Source organism: Gouania willdenowi, chromosome 7, assembly GCF_900634775.1.
Source record: "Gouania willdenowi chromosome 7, fGouWil2.1, whole genome shotgun sequence".
NCBI classification, from domain to species: Eukaryota; Metazoa; Chordata; class Actinopteri; order Blenniiformes; family Gobiesocidae; genus Gouania; species Gouania willdenowi.
In genome coordinates, this window is record NC_041050.1 from 1961812 (window position 1) to 1985049 (window position 23238).

The 23238-nt window shown below is 37.9% G+C and overlaps 1 protein-coding gene across 1 annotated transcript in view; it reads left to right on the forward strand.

The window, feature by feature from the left end:
• itga5 (integrin, alpha 5 (fibronectin receptor, alpha polypeptide)) overlaps nt 1-23238 on the forward strand; it is a 66864-nt gene that overhangs the window by 17518 nt on the left and 26108 nt on the right. Inside the window, 15 exon segments of the mRNA XM_028452458.1 lie at nt 7125-7225; nt 9842-9965; nt 12719-12780; nt 12854-12899; nt 12968-13093; nt 14077-14121; nt 14470-14513; nt 14743-14799; nt 17387-17439; nt 17503-17621; nt 17624-17672; nt 17674-17708; nt 18621-18812; nt 18897-18942; nt 20739-20852. Coding sequence (XP_028308259.1) covers nt 7125-7225; nt 9842-9965; nt 12719-12780; nt 12854-12899; nt 12968-13093; nt 14077-14121; nt 14470-14513; nt 14743-14799; nt 17387-17439; nt 17503-17621; nt 17624-17672; nt 17674-17708; nt 18621-18812; nt 18897-18942; nt 20739-20852 — 1213 coding nt within the window.

Here is a 23238-nt window from a genome sequence, read left to right on the forward strand (position 1 = left end):
AAAAAATGTAGGATGGTTTTGGATGAAGAAATATCCCAAATGGAATAAAGAACAAGTGATCAGATTTTCGGGACGATCCGGATCAATAAACTGATTCTGAATCAGTTTGAAAATTGATAAATCCCCATGTTCAGCTCTTTCAGGCCATTCTACAACTCCTCCTGCTGGTGAATTTGTACATTACATGCTCTAGTAACAGTAAGAGCCATGGCTCTGTTAAGCCTTTAAACTGTGAATGATTATGGTACTCATTGATCAGGATTATTGATCCAGATAACTGAGAATATCTGGAAAAGAGGAAATTTGACGCTTGGCGGAGGTTTGACTTTTTAAAGTACTTTTTTTATATTTATTTGTTAGCACTTGAAATCTGGCCTCATGGTCATTTGAAAACGTCCGGTTCAGAAGTTCAAGTTGTTTGTTTTGAAGTTCAGAGCTAGTGTGTACTCGCTCTACTCCAGTGCATTAAGAGAGAGAGTGTTTGTGGTGTCGTTATAAATGCACTGATGATATTTCTAAAAACAAAGTGGTGTCAGAGGTCTCAGTGACTCTCTGAGGGTCTGAGCTCTGACCTGGGGGCCACAGACTCTCTTAATTAGCCAAACTAATTGGGTCAAAGTGTCCAGGAAACCCCTCCCACCCACTTCCTCTTCCACGGAGATAAGAGCCTATCTATGGATTTAAGGAGGAGAGGGAGTGCAGGAGGGCACCTATGGGAGGGGGTAATGGAAGGGAGGGCAAGACAGGGTGATGGGGGGGGGACTGGAGCCTGTTCCACGCCCCTGCACCTACCCCGACCAGGCCTCCTGCTGGCTGTAATCCCACTGGACCAGCTGATGTGATGAGTGAATTTGGCCATTTGTCTTCTGCCCCATTGACACACACACACACACACACACACACACACACACACACACACACACACACACACTTACCACTAATGGCCAAACAGGAGTGAGGGGCTGTAGATGCTCTCCAACTAAATGTCACACAACTATTTGGTTTAGGGACAATATTTGTCCAGTTATTGAATATCTCTGTGCCATGAAAACTGTGATGATGAGTTTAGGGAGCGTTTATGAGCGTTTATGAGCGTTATGAGCGTTTATGAGCATATAAGAACTCTTTCTGTGGTAGAGACTTCTCTAGGCAGAGAAACAGAAACCTGAAGAAGAGGTTCTCATCATGGGTCAAAGCCAGCGCTGTAGAGTTCACAAACTTCTTCCTTCTCCGTTTGTTTTTTTTTTTACCAACATTCAACAATGGAGCAGCAATAACTTGCCATACTTTTGGTGGTTCTACTGACCACAATACCACGCACACTACGTCATCTCAGATACTTCCTGTGTCTAGATTTCTATTGGAAACTCTGAGACCGACAGAAACAATCGCTCTAGAATTTTCCTGTTTGATCCGCTCTAGACTTTGTTTGCGTGTTCACACTGTTGTAGGTTCATACTGAATACCAGTATATATTTTTGTTATTATTTGAATTTTTTAATATACCGCCGTACTGGTGTGTTTGATTACACAACTTTCGAAACGCTACGCTGCGCCGCGTTTCAGACCGGACCCTTTTCAACGTTGCACTTCTAAATAAGAAGCTAAACAGTAGCGCTCTGATGTTAGCTACGGTGTAAATAATACGTGTAAATGGATAAAAAAGACACAATTGAAAGCTCTGAAGCTGCATGTGAGCATGTGCCTGCGTGCGCATGCCTCTGCTACAGGAGAACAACACTCACGGACACGGTGGCACGGTTAGCTTTGCTACCTTATTCACCATAAGAAACCACCACACCACTGAGTATGCAGCATTTAAAGCTAGAAATCAAGCTAATGCTAAAGCTAAGCTAGCACAGCAAAGAGCCATTGGGCTACTGTTACAAACTTGTATTACTACTAGTGTGGAATTATTCTCTAATATTCACTCATCATGACATTAAAAAAATACCGTCATATACCGTGAAACCATTAGAATTTAGAAAAATACCGTGATATACATTTTTGGTCATACCGCCCAGCCCTAGTTCTAAATGCATCTTGTGAAACTTGGAAGTATACTTCAGTGGGAATGCTCATCATCCTAATCATACTAATTATATAGTGAAAGTATATACTCATTGAGTTTGTAGTACAAGGACAAAAACCTTGTTCACACTGAGGCTAAATATCTCTGTTGATTCTCCACCTTTACTTTGAAAGTTCTGAATACATTTGAAGTGAGAAAGTGACCAAGTAGAATATCAACATGTGCTCATTTCATCCATAAAACTCACGTATAAACATTTTATTCACACATTTTGGAGATTTCCATTTTGTCCACCATTTACTACTGAGAAAACTTCCTGTTAACTTCAAAGCAAGAGCCTTATAGTGTTCACAAAATAGTTAAAAAACGAATGGAAGAGATGCTTTTATTTTGAAAAGGGAATGTTTGATTTTTAGCTTGAAGCCAGTCGCAGGACTATTTACATTGTGCTTGAAATGCGTCATGGGACGGTTGAGTATGGCTAGTGTGCATACTTAAAAAATGTCCCCATTGATATACATCCTGGTATTTCTCACATACTACATTTTTTTATACTGTCTAATGTGAACGCACTACATACTCATTTAGACGTCACACTCAGTATGATTAGTATGTTATTATGAGTAGTACGTTAGTATGAGTAGTACGTCAGTATGAGTTGTACGTCAGTATGAGTAGTACGTTAGTATGAGTAGTATGTTAGTATGAGTGGTATGTTTGTATGATTAGTACGTTAGTATGAGTGGTATGTAGTATGAGTAGTACGTTAGTATGAGTTGTACGTCATTATGAGTAGTACGTCAGTATGAGTAGTACATTAGTATGTAGTATGTTAGTATGAGTGGTATGTTAGTATGATTAGTACGTTAGTATGAGTGGTATGTTAGTATGAGTAGTACGTTAGTATGATTAGTACGTTAGCATGAGTAGTACGTTAGTATGAGTTGTACGTTAGTATGATTAGTACGTTAGTATGACATTTACATCACGTCTCGGACCCCTGGCCCCATGTCACCCCCCACCTCCCAGTAGGGCGGTGACTTTGGTCAGAACTGATCTGTTCTGTTGTGCTTATCTTTATATCTAAGGATATATTCCACATGATCCCAGATGGCTCACAGACAACAAACACTACTTTTCATCGTGCACTGACGGCGACACAGAACTAATGCTGTCACGTGAGAACCTGGCCATCTTCTTCACGCTTCCTCTCTCTGATTCTGGAGCTCATCGTTTAGAGTCAATAGTAGGAGTTCCTTCACCACCGTACAGTTGTGTCCTTGGAGCAGCATTACACAAACCAGATGAATTAGAGTGGAGTTCTAGTTCTAGAGTGGTCTTTAACAGGTCACGTTGACACAGGAGTTGAGCTTGATTCCCAAAGAAATGGACGGAAAATCACTTCATTAAGATGTGAGTTTGGAGGACTTGACGTCGTGGCCGTTGGATGAAAGGGAAAGACTTGATCGACTTTTAGGGACATCTTTGTAGCCTGTGCTGTGAATTGGCTTTGGTTATTCACTGCAGCAGAGATCTGAGTCCAAGGATCATTTCTTCAAGTCCAAAACAAAGTAACCACTTCAAGACTTTCCACATGAGAAACGTAGGAAAAATAGGGATATTTAGGAGGAAGAAGGGGAACCAGTTTCAAGCCAAACCTGAACCCCGTCACATAAATAAACATAGTGAAGAAATACATGATAAATAGCCTTTTATGAAAGCCTGTGAAATGAAATGCAGATATTCTCCACTTGGGTTCATAAACTGACGTTTGATTACAGTGACTGTAATTTGCTGTAATAATCGTAGCATTGTTGGTTTTAATTTAAGTTTCCCTCAACCTGTTCTTTTGGGTTTTTTGTATTATTGCTCTGTCCATGTAACGCCATGCGTGTGCTCATACTTTCCAGTTTCCTTACAAGTAATAAAAAACTGGGATAAATAAATAGTGTGATACATTGCATAGACTTTTCACACTATTATTGTTGTATTATCATCATTATTATGTTTTTAAATAACATTTATCAACATTTTTTTCATTAAATATCAGATTTGACCAACCTTTAGAACAGGGGTTCAGGGGCCAATCAGGGACCAGTTTGATCTTAAGTGGGATGCAGATTTTGTGGGAAAAAGAACAAATTCAACATCAATGTGCCCTGGTTTGCACTTCCGCAGATAAATTATTATGTAAACGATAAAGTTTGTGAGTATATCAGTCTCTTCAGGATCTTCACTTAAATTTCCCTTATTTTGCAAATTTGGGGAATAATTTGAGAAAAAAATTCCAGATTTTGGAAACATTTTGAGTTCCGTCAACATTATAAGATATAAAATGACAACTGTCATGTGATATAAGAACTGAAAAACTGAGCTTGGCAAATATTGTGGATTTATTTGATTTTTGGAGGAGATATCTACAACTCAATTATTTGATAAATTACAAAACGTTTCATGTTTTACGAATTTGATGCATTGAGTTAGACACATGTGCCCTAGCCAAACAAACTCCGATGTTATGTGGGAAAATACCACGTGGCTAAAGTGAACAAGCTAATGTAATAAGCTTCAAGTGTTTCTTGAATAGTAGTCGGCTACTGTAATTGTATTAAAACCTGTGATTTATGATGTCATTAGACTCGTAATGTCAATTATTGGAAAGATTAATGTGACACGTCAAATGTGAGATGTTTTAGAGTTTAAAACACTATAAAAGAAGTGTTCCCCCAAACATGGAAAACTAAGAAGTTGCTGTAATGAGACCGGGTCAGTCTGTGTTTTCTTTGGACTCACTTTGACTCTCTCACTGTTTCCAAAGAAAGACTGACTGGAGACACAGTTAGAACCATTACTCACACTTCTTTCTTTAAACTCATTTAAAGGTCACGACCCTTACCTGACCCCTACAAATGTCTGCGTCTCCTTCTCTGAGCCATTGTCTTGTGTTTCCTTCTCTAATCATTGGTCCACAGCTGTAACATCTGCCTTTATATCAGGTTGTGTTACTTTAAACTTGACGCCTCACTCACACCATCTGTCACGTCACCTGCTGTAGCTAAAGATTAGCGTTCCTGACCAGGACCAGGTGGTCAACTTGTGAGGGGGGGTCACAAAGGTTAAGCTAACCCCGCTAAGCTAAGACATCTAGCATGGAAGGAATGAGTCATTTGATGGAAAAGTTTGGTGCATTGCACCATGGGATATGGAGTCCAATGAGGGATGCATTGAAGTGGTTTTACTTAATTTATACTTACATCAAAAACTTTATTTTCACTGAAAATTGCAGCAAAACAATGGAAGATGTTTATTTTAGGGCTTATTCAGAAAACCAGGCAAAACTGAATGTTTGGAGTGAGGTGACATCACTGGGAATACTGGGAACAAACTAGAGCAAAAATGGACTCAAGCCAATCACTTGCTGTGTTTCTATTTCCATTGGAATCTAAATAGTTCAATAAAAAGTAATGGAAATGCCTTGAAAGTGGAAAAAATGAGCATAAAAGGCATTAGAATTGTATGAAGTGGCAGAAACAGGAATAATGTATCAAAAACGCATTAAAAGGAGCAAAAATATGGCAAGAAAAAGTGATGAAAATAGGTTCAAATATGGCAAGTTTGGTGTAGTTGCAGAAAAATAGTAAAAATAAGCAAAAAACAATATTCTTAGTTTCTTGAAGGTATCTGGGGACCCCCTTGTCCAAGGTTGAGAACCACTGTTATAGATAATAGTGTAGGCCACATCAATTAATAAATCTAAACACTCCTATTGACAGTAGCTGTTTCCACCACTTTTCCACCTAATGTCACACATTTTGACCCATTATTGTCACTTTTCATCTCTTTTCACCATATTTCGTTTATTTTTAGCCGATTTAAGCACATTCACACTTTCTCATGCCCATTAAGCCAAAATACGGCGCTTGGGAGCACTTCCATCTTCAAACTTTGGAACCAGAGTCTGCGCAGTAGGGTCAGGTGGGAGGAGCCCTGGTAACACGCCCCGCCCATTTAGCATACTGCTCTGATGGCTTATGCAGCCCAGTTACGCCAAGAACATAATTATCTTTCCTGCTGGAAATTCTACCAACGTCTTGTTCAGATCATAGAGGTTAGTACAAAAACATAAATATTTAGTTAAATGGCGTCTCAGCTTTCCTTCACAACATAACTTCTATTCACAAAGAGAGCTACGCAAGACCCGCGGCTGTCAATCATCGTCATATATAACGTAAAATCCTGTTTTACAACCTCAAATAACTTATTTAAAACAAAGTTCACAGAAAAATGAGCACTTGAACACAATGTAGGGTGATAATAACTAAGTTTAGGTTTAGAAAAAAATGATGTGACGAGTATTTTAACTTTACAGTTTGACCCACATCCCATCTGTTATTATTGAGGAGGCGGGGTTTATGATCTATACTGCAGCCAGCCAGCAGGGGGAGCTCTAAAAATAAAAGCTTCACTCCACCGGGGAGCTTGTCCTGTCCATTCTTTTTACAATCTATGGTTTAAACTAATTGTTTCTACTTTTTAAATTACATTACCTCAACCCCCCCCCCCCCCTCCATTTCTGCCACTTTTAAGCCAATATTGACACCCTTTTTACACCTTTTTCTGTCTATTTCTGGCCACTCTAATCTGCAACTTTTGACCAATTTCCTGGTCATGTGACAAAGGTACGTCACGTCCTGAAATTGTTTTCATTGAGCTTTTGCAATACATTTCAATATCGAAACATCTGAAAAACTTCATTTTGAAAGCGTAAAAACGTTTTAGCGATATTTCAGTATTTTTTTAAAATTCAGGTGTTTCTATTACTAGTTAAGATTTAGCGCATTTCCAAGAGTAATAGAAACGCGGCTACTAGCTCGTTTCTCCTGTGCTTGTTCACTCTGCGGCATCAAAAACAAGCCACTCTGTAACTGACTGGTTCTCCTGTTGTATATATATATATGTATATATATATATATATATATGTATATATAGAGAGAGAGCGAGAGAGGGACTGGGCGGAAAGGGAAGGCAGAAATGACTCCATATTTGATTGTGTCTCTGAAGCTCAGTGTTGTCTTTGTGTTTCGTTTCCCAGGGGATCGAATGGTTTTGCTCAACGACACTGAACACCAGGCCGACTTCAAGTCTCACCAGTGGTTCGGCGCCACTGTGCGCTCTCACGGCGACACGATCCTGGTAAGTTGACCCCCATCCAGGATGCTTTTAGGGGTTAAACAAAGAGAGAAAGCTACTGCTGTGATGAGCAGATATTTTAGGGTAACCTTTGTCCAAAAACATGGCTGAGAAACAGCTGTGGTCTGGGACTTTTCAATGTTTTTCATAAATATTGGTTGAGATGATGAATCTTCTTTGACATGCACGTCCACTCCAGTCAGAGTCAGCCATACTCCAACTGAAAACAAGATTATATTAGCTACAAAGTTATCTGTTAAGATGTTGGAACATTTCTTAATACTTAAGAGAATATATTCACCGATTTATGTATAAAAGACGAATACCATATTATCTGGAGTATATGTTTCTATACTTTATTTGAAGGCACCCAAAACCACTTTCTTCTACTGAAAACCAATGTTTTTGGTCTGAAATGAAGTCAAAATGACAGAGAAAACAAGAATCAAAGGCTTTGTTGTACATGTCATACTAACGTAGGGTTAAGCTAGGGTTAAGCTAACCCTAACCCTAAATCTGACGTCTATATGAGTATGTAGTGGGTTCACATTAGATAGTATGAAAAGATTGAGGGCATGAGGAATATTTTTTGGACAATTTGATTCAATTTTTACCCTTTTTCTGTTTTTTTTTGCCATTTTTTTTTCCTTTTGATGCATTTTTGCGACTCCCATTTCTGACTCTTCTACATCACATTTCAATGCCTTTTCTGCACATTTTTCCCCCTTCATGACATTTTCAGCACTTAAAATCCTTTCCGCCACTTTTTCACCTCATGTCACATACAGTATGTTGACCCATTATTGTCACTTTTCACCTCTGTTCACCATATTTCATGATTATTTTTGCCAATTTAACCACATTAACCATTTGTCATGCCCTTTATTTGCCAGTTTAAACTAATTATTCCAATATTGACACTTTGAACCCTTTTTTCAATCACTTTTCTGTCTGTTTGTCACCTCTCGACTGGATAATTGTAATTCTTTTTAGCAGGCTGCCTGAGCAAGTCGCTTAAGACACTTCAGCTGGTTCAAAATGCTGCAGCACGTGTCCTGACTAAAACTAGGAGAAGAGATCACATTACTCCTGTATTAGCCTCTCTGCATTGGCTTCCCATAAAATATAGAATAGAATTCAAGATTCTTCTTCTCACTTATAAAGCCCTAAATGGACAGGCACCAGTCTATCTCAAGGAGCTTGTAGTGCCATACAATCCCCCCAGAACACTACGCTCTCAAAATGCTGGACTACTCGTTGTTCCATTCATCTCTAAAAGTAGTATAGGAGGAAGAGCTTTCAGTTATCAGGCCCCACTTCTCTGGAACCATCTACCAACCACGGTTCGGGGGCAGACACCCTCTCTACCTTTAAGGTTAGGCTCAAAACATTCCTCTTTGGTAAAGCTTTTAGTTAGGAACCAGCTCATAGCTCATAGTTAAGATGCAATAGGCATAGACTGCCGGGGGGGGGGGTCTGGCATGCTCGGTTGGAGAGAGGTTGGAGAGGGCATTAAGAGAGAGGTCATTTAGGTTAGAGAGGGACCGGAGAGGGTCCCATTCCTCTCTCTAACACTCCCTCTATGTCTGCTTCTTCCCTTGTGTGTTTGCTCCTGTCTCCTTCTGGCTTTTGTCTTGCAGGTCCGTGGGATCCTCAGTGTGGAGTTACAGAGTCTCAACAACTCTGTCTCCACCCTTTCCTCTGCACACACCCAACACAGCATAACGTGGATGGCTGTTCATCATAGGAATGGGATCCACACAAGGTTCCTGCTGCTTAACAGAAGGTTTTCCTTGCCGCCATGATGAATTCATGTTGGGTGTGGGATACATATGTATGTGTATATACGTATATATGCATATGTGTGTATCCATAAAATGAAGAGTCCGTCCTTAAGACTGCTCTACTGTAAAGTGTCTTGAGATACCATTGGTTATGATTTGGCGCTATACAAATAAAGACTGATTGATTGATTGTTTTTGGCCACTGTAATTTGTCACTTTTAACCAATTCCTGTGGTTTTTAAAATCCTATTTCACCACCTTTTCCACTATTTTTGGTCAGTTTTAACCCATTTTCTTTTTGATTAAAACAAGGATTTCCATCTTTAAGATGACTATAATAATAATAAACATTCCTGGATAACAATGGATATTATTCAGATGAATAAATAAATGTGATTATCACAGATTTATTTTGCTGACGTCATGGATGGACCCCAAAAAGCTCTCCCCTTTATTCCCCCTTATGGCCCTGTCTCTACATGACTGTTCTAAGGGTTAAAACTGAGGCAGCGACTTATACGTCAGAGCGACCCTTTGATTTCACTTAGTATTGAAGCGTATTGACTTCTCACTGATCTGTGAACCAGATTCAATCCTGTTTACATTGGACAGGAACGTTTAGTGTCCCTGTTTGACGTTAAAGACGAGCTGCCTGTTCTGACCAGGGTTGAGTTACAAACCAATTCTGCTCCAGATGTTCAACTGATCTCCACCTGACACCCCCGCTGAGCTCTCCAGTGTGTTGTTGCCACTGGAAAACACATCTCCATTCCTTCAGCTCAGCCTCTCCCTCCCTGTTTTTCCATCTCATCCTCATCCTCTCTCTGTCCCACAGGCGTGTGCTCCTCTGTACTCATGGAGGACCCAACAGGACAACCCCAGATCAGACGCCACAGGAACCTGTTACCTATCTGTGCACAACTTCAGCAAGTTTGTGGAATACGCTCCCTGTCGGAATGGTCAGCATCTAAAAAAGCAGCTCCAGAAAAAAGAAACAAGTTGTTTTCATAAAAGAACTGACTTGATGAAAACATTATTTAGTCATTTCATGTCATTTCAACACATTTTCAGGACATCCTGCACATTTCAGTCTCAGAAAATTCTGAATATTTTACCAATTAGTCCTTAGTTATTCAATAGCCACACTGTAGATGTTTAGTTTGATCGGATGAATACCTTTTGAGATATGGACAATTTAGTGAGGGGGGTGTGTTTTTATTTTCTTGCATTTTCATCTTCCAATATGTCTGTAACTCCATCACATAGAAAGGTAAATATAGTGTAGTAATAAGCTCCACCTACTCTCTCAGAATATAGAAATAGATCTGCTATACATCCTATCTGGTGGACATGTCAGCTCCTCTCAATAGTCACAAAGTCAGTGTGTGTTTGGGTCTGGAACATGTTTGGGTCTTCAGTAAACTACTTAGTATATGTCTCAGCTCCCTGTAATGTGATCAGCTTAGAGCTATGAACATAGACTGTTCACATCACTAATGATTAGTCACAGATATGCATTGGTTCTAGGGTGACACGGTCTGAAAATCCCCAAAAAATTTGATCTGTTTTAATTTATAGTATAAAGGTTAGTCTTTCTTGGGATTTAAAACTATTTTTTTTCAATGCAACTTTGTGTTTTTTAACCACTCGCCAATATTGAAAGTCATTTATAGGTACATGAGGCCATTGTGGCGTGCCTCTGTGTCTTATATTATTATCATCACCAAAAATTGTAATTCAAGAAGTTGGAAGGAAAATGAAGCCCAAAATAATACAGAAAATAACTCATAAAACATAAAGGGCCTATGCTACGACTCTACATTAGCTCTTATCACGCTAACGTCCAGGATTTAATCAGTGTGTGCTGGACTACAAAGCTCGCTGGAGCTTAATCACTATGGCAACTAATACTGAACAGCTAACCTGGTTGCAACCAGGTTTTGCTCTGGCTTGGGTGTTAAAAGCCCCGCCTCCTGACCAATCAGATCTCCTAGAAAATCACCTGCCCATTGATAGATGATCATGGTTAGTGCAAATCTGACAGCTGAGTTTATTAAGAAGATTATGAATTATAAATTCAATCCTTTCATTTACCAATGACATCTTTTAGGAAAGATATAGATTTATATCTGATGGACTGACCTACAGTCAGTTGATGAAGACTGTGTGTCGATCCGTGTGCACGGAGACGGCTGAAATCAATGAATGAATTAATTCATTCATTCATTGATTAATTCATATGCTGGGGCTGACATTATCAGCAGGAACATACACAATGTGTTCTCATCCCAGTGTGTGATAGAGGTCTACCTGAATAGAAACACGTGTGTGCTGTAATAAAGTTTAACTGCAGAGCGCTGTCCGTTTATCATCTAATGGATTAATATCATAAATAATCTCACGCTGTTGCGCATTCACAGTACCAGCAGCTTCCTGTCTGAGTTCTCTCATTCCTGCCTTTTCTGTAACAACAGTGTTGTCTTTGGTCTGAATTCTGGATTTTAATTATTCATCATTTTAAACTTCAGCAACCTGGTACCAAGTTATGAAGTATAAAAGCTCCGCCTTCTGCTGAGCGCTGCACTAATTCACTTTTACTCTTTACTGTCATCGTGGATTTATATTCATTATATTTATTTAAGATCATAAGCTGTTCCTCCATTTATTGTAAAGACGCTCAATCAGACAGTTCTCGCCATTGATTGGTCAGACGCTGCAAGCTCCACCCCTTTCATGTGCATGCGCACGTAACGAGGCTGTAATCACTTGGTTTAAATTAGCGTGTTGTGATCATAGGTGATCGACGTTCGTAGTACAGCTTGTGACTGAGAAGGAATGTTTGTTGTTGTTGAAGCCAGCTAACGTAGATTAACAGTATACAGAAAATAAATAGATAAAAAAAAGGATTAACGTCATACAAACTTACAGATACAATAAAGTAAAATCATACAAAACATACAAAGACAAATAACAAATTACAAAAAATAAATACATTAATTAATTGATTGGTCATACAAGACATGCAAATACGATAAACATAACGTAGAAAAATAAAAAAATAATTAATGAAAGTCATAGAAATAATACATAAACTAAGCTCAGAGTGAACTTTGTGCTCCTGTGTGTTTTTTACAGGTGCTAACGTAGATTAATCACATCTAGATTTGTAGTGTACCCCCTAAAGGACAACAAAGACAAACACAACAACCACTTAAACACAAACACACACAAAACAACAACACGTTATAGAATAACTCTAAAGACAAACAATTAACAAAATGACAGGAAAACAACAACAAAAACGCAGAAAGTGACAGAAAAATTCACAAAATTATAACAAGAACACAAAAAAATAACAAAAACACACATAAGCTCCCCTTAAACACACGAAATGACTAAAAACGGAAAAACAAAGACATAACCCTTTCCCCCCTGTGTTAATGCTCTGATTGGCCATTATTCTAAATGCTGACATCAATATTGATCATGTGACCCTGGGATCAGAGACAATCACATGTTTGTGGCCCTCGCTGTGATAAAGTTGCCCATCCCTGATATACAGTGTGCCTATTGAATAATCACGGAACAATTAGTAAAAAATTCAGAATGTTTTGAGACTGAAGGGTGTGGACCATTTGTTGAAATGACCCATGTAGCATGTGACAGTTTGCTGATTGCTGATTGGCTGTCATGTTTCCTGTGTGTTTAACAGAGCTCAGTGAACCTGAGGGTCAGGGCTACTGTCAGGGAGGATTTAGTGCTGACTTCACCCAGGTGAGAAGAACTACGACCACGTGTAGTCGCTTCATAATTTACCTTTTCTGATCTGATGTTTTTGGTCCTCCAGGACGGTAAAGTGGTTCTCGGTGGGCCAGGAAGTTACTTCTGGCAAGGTGTGTTCCACAGAAACGATGACGTAAAGTGTGTTGTTTTTTCTTATAGTTTTATGTGGTTTTTTCAGGTCAGGTGATCTCCGCCCACAAAGAAGACATCATCAAAGCGTACTATCCAGGGTATTTCATGCAGGCAGTGGACGGACAGCTTCAAACCAAACAGATGGAGGCCAAACATGACGACAGCTACCAGGGTTAGCACGGCTAGCACATCTGCATTTTATTATACACCTCGTTTGTTTGTTTGTTTACTCGTTAGCTTTTGCAAAGCTGCAGCTTTTCTGCCGGGGGCCAATAAAATAAATATAATATAATACAGTAAAAACTGTACACAAACAGTCAACAAGAACATCAACAAAGTCACACAAAACATACAATATATGGGATAAACAGATACTAAACTAAAGTCACACAAACATACAAATACAATAAACAGAATACATGATAAATAAATGAACAAAAGTCATACAAAACATACAAATACAATAAACAGAATACATGATAAATAAATAAACAACAGTCATACAAAACAGATAAAATATACAGAATAGTGGAAAATTATTAATGTCATACAAACAATTGGTTGAACAGTATATAGAAAATAGATACAAAAAATAAACAAATTAAAGTTATGCAAAGCATACAGGTACAATAAAGAGAATAGAGAAGAAAAAAGAAATGATGAGAATTTAATTCATTAATGTCATACAAAACATACAAATATGAAAAACACTATACAGAAAATAAATAGATAAAAAAAATAAACTAAGTCATTCAAAATAAACAGATGCAATAAACAGAATACATGATAAATAAATGAACAAAAGTCATACAAAACATACAGATAAAATATTTAGAATAGAGAAAAATAATAACGAGAAATTAATGAATTAAAGTCAAACAAAACGAAAAAACAGTATACAGAAAATAAATAGATAAAAAAAGGATTAACGTCATACAAACTTACAGATACAATAAAGTAAAATCATACAAAACATACAAAGACAAATAACAAATTACAAAAAATAAATACATTAATTAATTGATTGGTCATACAAGACATGCAAATACGATAAACATAACGTAGAAAAATAAAAAAAATAATTAATAAAAGTCATAGAAATAATACATAAACTAAGCTCAGAGTGAACTTTGTGCTCCTGTGTGTATTTTACAGGTTATTCTATCGCTGTGGGAGAGTTCAGTGGTGATGAAGTTGAAGGTGAGTCACTATAATGTTTGGTATGAGTTCAATTATGGCGACAAAGGGGCGGAGCTTAGCAGACAGCCCGTCTCTCACAGGACAACACAAACATGCTCAGATCTTTAAATGGTACATAGACTTGATTTATAAAGCGCTTCATCCCGTAGTCTTTACATATCAACTCATTCACACATTCACACATCAGTGAAATCGAACCCCCAACCTCTCCATCAGAAGACTACCCCTCTACCAGGATGAATGTGAATCTCCTCCTCCTTTTTACCATCTGTCTGCTCTGCATATCCTGATGTGACCCATTCATTCTCCTAACGCTAACGTCCCTCTATTACTCTGTGCACTCTGCAGATTTCGTAGCGGGGGTCCCTAAGGGTCTGATGCTGTACGGCTCGGTAAGAACATCTGTCACGTCCTTTACTTTGGTTCATTAAAGTCACTTTAGACTGAAAGTCCTGGGCTTCAGAAGGTGTTATAACTCAGGAATGTAAAGCAAAGAAAACAGCCTGAGTCTGTCGTCACAGTGGGACGTGTTTGTCTAATAAATTCCTGATGAGAGACTTTACTTGAGTTACATTAGTGTTAAAGTAGAAGATGTTGAGCAGATGTGTGTCTGTGTTACAGGTGTCCATCCTCAACGGAACCGACCTCACCACCTTGATCCAGTACACGGGAGAACAGGTGAGTCGCAGAAGATCACTGCTTTGTGCGACATGATCAACATTCATGTTGGTTTGTGTGTTTGTTTTCTGTAATAGTTTGTCATTTTGTGTATTTTTGGAGTTATTTTGTTTATTTTTTGACTAATTTTGTGTATTTTTTTTTATTCAGAAGAAAAATTCATTTTTCTCCGAGGGGCAATTCATTTTCAGATACATCTCGACCAAGAAACATGAAACACAAAAACATATCACATGGGGGGACAGGTACGGAGTACTGGGGGGCAGCCACAGCAGAGCAGCGCTCCGTTTCTTAGACGAGAAATATGAAACAATGGGTAGAAAGAAACTAGGCCCTTGTAGAGAGGGGCGGAGTTTGGGATCATGAAAATACTCTTCAGCAAACAAAAAAAAAAACAACAAACACAACATTCAGTTCAATGCAGCAGCGCTTTGGCACAGGGGATGAATCTTTGGATGGGTAGTTCACAGGTCGGCCACAGGATGGCGCTGCCCTTACGGCCTCGCTTCATGCTGCCTCTGTAGGGAGGGAGGAGGGGGGGGGCCAGAGGAGACGGTGAAGAAACAGGTTGTGTATGTAATAGGTGAGTGAAGTGTTCAGTGTTAGTTTGCGTTAAGCCTGTTCACTGAGACTCTGCTATAGTCTCTCATAGTTCTCCAGCCCATGACGTGGGACGGCGTTGCCATAGAGATGACCTCGATAGTTTGTTAGCCGAGCCAGATTGTAGGTGTTCATGTAAAGTAAGGGAAAGGTCAGAGTGTCAAATCAACATCCATCCATGGAGAGTGTGGAAGAAGAGACCTCGACAGGCTGTTCTCAGCGGGGTCGAATGAGATAAGAGAAGATGTTTTCAGACGGGCTCGCACAACATGACTGCCAGCTCTTTTGTTTCTGGTTAGTCGATCAATAATCCAATAATGTGGCCATTTCCTTGAGAAGAACTCTCCACTCCTCTTAAAGTTCACCACGGTGGAATCATTAGAGTTCTGAGAGTTCGGCCCTTTCCATTGGTGACAAGCGGCTTCTAATATTGCTGCAACGTAATCCGAATTTTGCGATAAATCAGGAAAATGCCAGATCCAATCAGCAGAAGACCCATTATCATAATTCCAATCTGGAATAATTGTTTTGTATATTGTTTTAGTCATTGCATGCATTTTTATTATTGTTTTTGGAGTCATTTTGTGTATTGTTTTAATCAATTTGTGTATTTTTATGATTGTTTTGTGTATTTTTGGAGTCATTTTGTGTATCTTTTTGCCCATTTTGTGTATTTTTATTATTATTTTGTGTATTCCTGGAGAGGTTTTGTGTATTTTTATTGTTTTGTGTATTGTTTTAGTAATTGTATGTATTTTATTATTGTTTTGTGTGTTTTTTGAGTCATTTTGTGTATTGTAATGCTTGTTTTGTGTATTTTTTCAGTCATTTTGTGTATATTTACTGTTTTGTGTATTGTTTTGTTAAGTCGGTGCGGCTGCACATTTAATATCATGTTGTGGTTATAGCTTTGAGCCCAAAGTTCAGTGGCAGTCTGAGTGAATGTGTGCGGAAACAGAAACACTCGTCTGTGATTTAAAGCCTCAGCTGAATAAGTAAAGTCAGGTTTGAATTTACATTCTTGGTTTCATTTCAACAATCTGCAGCTTTTTAAGCCAAAAGAATTTGTTTTAGCTCAACTGGAGCATGACGGCCTGGTATCCAGGCTCACATCATTCAAACCATCCAGTTAAAAAGAGAGAATTACATTTATTATTAACAGGGTTTTCACAAGTTGTCATTTTCAAAAGATTAAATGTAATTACAGTTTGTGATTGTTCTGTGTACTATTTTCATTGTTGTTTTGTATATTTTTGGACTCATTTTGTGTATTTTTGTTTTTGTTTTGTGTTTTTTTATTGTCATTTCATGTATGTTTGGAGTCATTTTGTCGTTTTTGTGTGTTTTTGAAATTATTTTGTGTATTTTTAAATGGTTTTATGTGTATTTTAATGTGTCTTTTTGAAGTCTTTTTGGGTATTTTTTGTTTAATTTCATGATTGTTTTGTGCATTTATTGAGTCACTTTCTGTATTTATATTGTGTGTTTTTGGAGTCATTTTGTGTATGTATTGTTGTTTTATGTGTTTTTGTAGTCATTGTGTGTATTTTTTTTATTGTGTTGTGTATTGTTTAAGTCATTTTGTGTAATTTTGTGATTGTTTTCTGTATTTATGCAGTCACTTTGTGTATTTTTGGAATCTTTTTGCATGCTTTTAATAGTAATACTTATGTTTAATTTTGTGTCATTTTGAGTGTTTTTGGAGTTATTATATGTATTGTGTTGGATTTCATTTCTTCCAACTTCTGAAATTAAAGCTTTTGGGGGAGATTTGTCTCATTGAAAAGTTTTGTGTCACAATATAAAATATACAGTGAAGTATAAGTGTACAAAAGCGGAAGTGGGGATTTTTTCAAAATAAAACACCAGGAAAGAAAGAACATGTATAGTTTCTATAACTTCATTCTTTTGTTGTGACCCAGCGTTGAATAAAAGCTTTTCACTCTGATCTTTTTGATGTTATGAACACTGTGGTCATCTCTTCCAGATGGGGTCGTACTTTGGTTACGCTGTGGCCACTACGGACCTCAACAGTGACGGGTGAGTTTTAAACGTTGTGGTGTTTTCTATCAAAGCCTGGTTTAACTAAACACGTGGGTTCAGGATGGTGGACCTGCTGGTGGGAGCCCCCATGCTCATGGTTCGAGACTCTGACGGACGTCTGGAGGAGATGGGTCGCGTCTATGTTTATCTACAGCGTGGTCCGATGGACCTGGAGCCACCCCACCTCACCTGACGGGCACCCAGGTGTTTGGGAGATTTGGCACCACCATTGCCCTTAGGAGATCTGAACCAAGATGGTTTCAATGGTACGAGCTGTGTTCCACAGTCAGAGAGCTAGCCAAAGTTAGCATTTGTACGCTAATGTGTAAGTTAATGTTGATGGCTGGTATTTTTGTTAAAAATATCTTATTTGCAGTTTAAACAGTGGTTCTCAACCTTTTCAGCCCGCCATAGTTTATAGTCATCTTAAAGATGTAAATCCTTGTTTTAATCAGAAATAAAATGGGTTAAAAATGACCAAAAATTGTGGAAAATTGTGGTGAAAAGTGCTTAAAAAGGTGCAAAGAGTCAATATTAGAACAACAACAAAATAATTAGTTTAAACTGGCAAATAACAAAAACAAAAGTTGCAAATTAGAGTGGCAAAAAAAACAGACAGAAAAAGTGGTAAAAAGTGTTCAAAGTGTCAATATTGTCATAAAAGTAGCAGAAATGGGGTTGGGGGGGGTTAAAAAGTCAGAACAATTAGTTTAAATTGGCAAATAATGGGCAGGACAAATAGTGAATTTGGTTAAATTGGCAAAAATAAGCATGAAATATGGTGAAAAGAGGTTAAAAGTGACAATAGTGGGTCAATATATGTGACATTAGGTGGAAAAGTGGTGGAAAGGGTTTAAAAGTGCTGAACATGTCTGGAAATGTGCAGAAAATGCATTGAAATGTGATGTAGAAATGTCAGAAATGGGAGTAATATAGCAAAAATGCATCAAAAGGAGCAAAAATATGGCAAGAAAAAGTGATGAAAATAGGTTAAAATATGGTGGAAAAATGATAAATATAAACAAAAATGGGCTCAAATTGTTAAAAAAAAATTATTCGGTTCATGAAGGCATTTGGTGACGCCCTCCCAGTGTCTTGCGACCCAAGGTTGAGAACCCCTGCTTTAAAAGACTTTGTTGAGGGACTTCTCTCTAAATGGTCTTGTGTCTCTGTGGTAGACGTGGCCATCAGTGGTCCGTTTGGAGGAGAGGACCACCAGGGTCTGGTCTACATCTATAACGGTTTCCTCGATGGACTCAGAGAGAAACCGTCACAGGTGATCAAAGGCCAGTGGGCGACTGGGACCCTCCCCGCCTGCTTTGGGTTCGCCCTCCGTGGAGCCAGTGACCTGGACTTAAACGGTTACCCAGGTAATAGAATGTGAAATAAGTGATTATGGTCACATGTTTTATTTGTTTATCTTTGTTTAAATTCAGTTTTTCTTCCATTATCAGATCTTATTGTTGGAGCCTTTGGGGTGGACAAGGCTGTTCTCTACAGGTATGTTGTTTCAAAACCAAATAATGTGAAGCAATGTGCTCTGAAATCATGATTAAATGAGATAAATGTGTTCTCAAATAGAGTTATGAGCAAATACTGTATGTAATGTCATCTACAACACATAGGACGACAAAAAACAAAGAACTTTCCATCCCCAGCTAACCTTAACAACATTCCATTCTCCATTTGTAAGTTGGAACAAACTGGAACTGGATAAATAAATACAAATATATGCCGCACTTTACATTCTTGTGTGTCAAACAGCAATTTTCTAAGCCTAATAGTAGGCTATTGTTGATTTAATTCTAAATAGACACACATTTAAAGTAAAAATGCCAAAGACTGGAAAAGCTACTAGCTTATGTATATGTTTGCTATGCTAAGCTAATGAACTACAATGATCTCTGTCAAAAAAGATTTCTATGAGTAGCTGTGATGTTTTAATCTGGAAAAACTGAAACTAAACATCCACCAAACACTAATATTTATGATGAAAATGTCAGATATTTGCTGTATTTCATCCTCAAAATGTAAATCTGGTCGACAGATAGCATTGCAGTTTATTAGCTTAGCATAGCAAAGAAATACAAAAGCTAGTAGCGTTTCGACATGTTGACGTTAGATTAATTATGATAAAGGTTTAGTGAAGAGTTTATTTTCATTTTAAGTAATAAAACAATAGCCTTCAACTCATAATAACCTAGAGACTATAGGCCTAATTGTTGATTAGCTCAGCATAGCAAAGAAATAAATAAGCTTGTGGTTTTTCCTCATCTTTCACATTTTCATCATAATATTGAAGTGTTTGGTTTTGTTCAGTATTTCAGATGAAAACATCATAGCCACTCATAGAAATCTGGTTGACAGATAGCGTTGCATTTATTAGCTTAGCATAGCAAACAAATACATCAGCTAGTAGGTTCTTCAATCTTTAAAATGTATTATTAATTTGATAAATTCATACTGAAACAAAAGCTTTACATTTCGAGGATGAAAACATTGATAGGCTGCAAATCATTACAATATGGTTAATAATTTAGGATTTAAAAATTAAAGAAATACTATTTTATGTATGTCTTTGCTATGCTAAGCTAATAAGCGATTAGGCCTATAGTAACCAGATTGTTGTGGTTGAAGGCTATTATTTTATGACTCAAATATAAAAAAAACTCTTCTAAAACTTTATCATAATTAATTTACCGTCAACGTGAAAGAGCATTTGTTTGGGATGCTAAGCTAATAACCTGCTATGGTAACTGACGACCACATTTTATTCAATAGTGTTAGCTACTAGCCTATCATGTTTGTTTGCTATGCTAAGCTAATAAAGTGCAATGCTAACTGTCAACCAGGTTGTTATGAGTTAAAGGCCATTGTTTAATTACTTAAAATGTTAAAAAATCTCTAAACCTTTATCGTAATTAATGTAACAACATCAATATGTGGAATATCTACTAGCTTATGTATTTGTTTGTTATGCTAAGCTAATAATCTGAAATGCTAACTGTCAACCAGATTTCTATGAGTGGTTGTGACGTTTTCATCTCAGAAACTGAAACAAAACTTCTACCAAACACTTAAATATTTCTTATGAAAAGGTGAAAACTCTTCATTAAACCATTATTATAATTAATGTAACAACACCAACACGTGGAAAAGCTACTAACTTATGTATTTGTTTGTTATGCTAAGCTAATTACCTGCTATGCTAACTGTGACAACTGCATTTTATGAGTTTCAATGTTTTTATTACAAAATCCTAATATATCCTGTGTTCTTTGTGTTTGTGGCCGCAGGTCGCGTCCAATCGTCAACGCCACGGCGTCTCTCACCGTTTACCCCACCATGATCAACCCTGACGAGAAGAACTGCTTCATCACCAATGGAAACGCCAGCGTTCCTGTTTCCTGGTGAGCGTTTCAAATCCTCCTGAGTCAGTTTCCTCTGACTCGACAGCAGCGTGAAGCTTGAATGTCTCTATCCTGACAGGAAGCTGTGATAAGGACTATCCTGACATCAGCAGTCTTTTATCTGACCTTTAGGTCCAACATGTCTGTATCACACGTTCTCAGGCTGCTGAATGGAGGCTTTGTTGCTGTAAAGGTCTGAAAGTAGGAAACAGACGTTCTCCTCCACATGTTTGACACCGCGCTGGCTGCTCATGTGTCTTTCTCTGCCCCCTTTTTTCTCCACATCCTGATCCATGAAGGAAACTCTTGTACACACTCACTGCTATACACTACACATGTGTCTTGATTGTGCTGCTGCGTTGCCTGGAGATGAGGAGCTAGTTTTTTGGGTGGGGGGTGTACGGAGAGCTGGGGGGGAGGCCTTTGCACACTTGCTTTGAATGAGATATTGTTTGGTGGTGGAACACAGCTGGGAAACATCAGGAACGCAGGAGAGAGAGAGTGTGTGTGTGTGTGTGTGCATGTTTGTACAGAAAGAAAATTACTAGAAGTTATTGCAACTGCTCCAAAAAACACTACTTGTTCTCCATGTTTCCGTCTCACATCGCCCCTGTTTTCTTTTTTTTCCACTTCATAACATCCAAACATTGGGATTTAAAGGCGTAAACAAAGGGCGTTTTTAAGAAACACAGCAGTGTGTTTCTATAGCTGATGTCATGGGAGAAAAACTACAGGGAGCGACTGGTCAGCAGTGAAACCTGAGCCACTGGCTAATTTCACCCTTCTTAACTCTGCTATTCCTCTGAGTGTGTGTGTGTGTACGTGGGAGGGAAACACACACACTTTGATTTATCAAACGGGGTCACACGCTATAGGCTGTTTCCAAACATTCTCATTGAGCCTCGTGCCTTCAACCAGGCTGTAATCATTCCACAAAGTTCATTTTGTGGTAATTTTCAGGTGGTAAAAGTGATGGAAAGGGTTTCTAAGTGCTGAACGTGTCTGTAAAGGGGAATAAAATGTGCAGAAAAGACATTGAAAGTTGATGGAGAAGTAGCAGAAATGGGAGTAATGTAGAAAAAACGTGTTAAAAGGAGTTAAAATATGGCAAGATTTCTCACCTGATGGGCACCCAGGTGTTTGGGAGATTTGGCAGCACCATTGCACCCTTGGGAGATCTGACCAGGATGGTTTCAATGGAATGAGACGTGTTCCACAGTCAGAGGGCTAGAAAAAGTTAGCATTTGTACGCTAATGTGTAAGCTAATGGTGATGGCTGGTATTTATGGTTAAAAACTGTTTTAAACAGCGTGTAATGATTGAGGACCCCCAAAATAAAGGTGCTAGAGACCATCATAGTATATAGTCATCTTAAAAATGGAAATCCTTGTTTTAATCAGAAATAAAATGGGTTAAAAGTGAACAAAAATGGTGGAAATGGGATTTTTAAAAAAAACCACAGGAATTGATTAAAAGTTGCAAATTAGAGTGGACAAAAACAGACAGAAAAAGTGTTAAAAAAGGGTTCAAAGTGTCAACGTTGGCTTAAAAGTGGCAGAATTGGGAGGTTGGGGTAATGTAATTTTAAAAAGTAGTTACGATTAGTTTAAACTGGCAAATAATGGGCATGACAAATCGTGAATGTGCATAAATAAAGCATGAAATATGGTGAAAAGAGGTTAAAAGTGACAATACTGGGTCAACATTTGTGACATTAGGTGGAAAAAGTGGTAGAAAGTGTTTATAAGTGCTGAACATGTCTGGAAAGTGGAAAAATTGTGTAGAAAAGTCATTGAAATGTGATGTCGAAGTGTCAGAAATGGGAATAATGTAGCAAAAATACATTAAAAGGAGCAAAAATATGGCAAGAAAAAGTGATGAAAATATGTAAACATATGCTGAGTTTGGTGTAGTTGCAGAAAAATGGTAAAAATAACCAAAAATGGGGTCCTGACCCCAAGGTTGAGAACCCCTGCTGTAAATGACCAAATAATTCAGTTGTAAATTGTTGTTGAAAGATATTTGAATACAAACAATACAATTATGAAATATTATTTTGTAACACATCAGTGAGGATCAGGTTGTGTTACCTGCTCTGTAATAAACATGTTTCATTTTGTATCAAAAAGATTCTTATAAAACATTAAAATTAGCATTAAAAACATTAAAAGTTAAGAACCCTAAACATTGTAAAAATCATAAAGCATTACATAAAAGCTTTTTATGCTGCAACATTCACACACAGTGGATATAAATCAGCTTGCGCACATTACTTATTATTAATGTTAATTTAATGTTTTTACTGCTGCAACTCCCACCATCCAAACATGTCAACACACTGATTTTAATCGTTTTTACTGCTGATTTTAATGCTCTTATTGGTTTT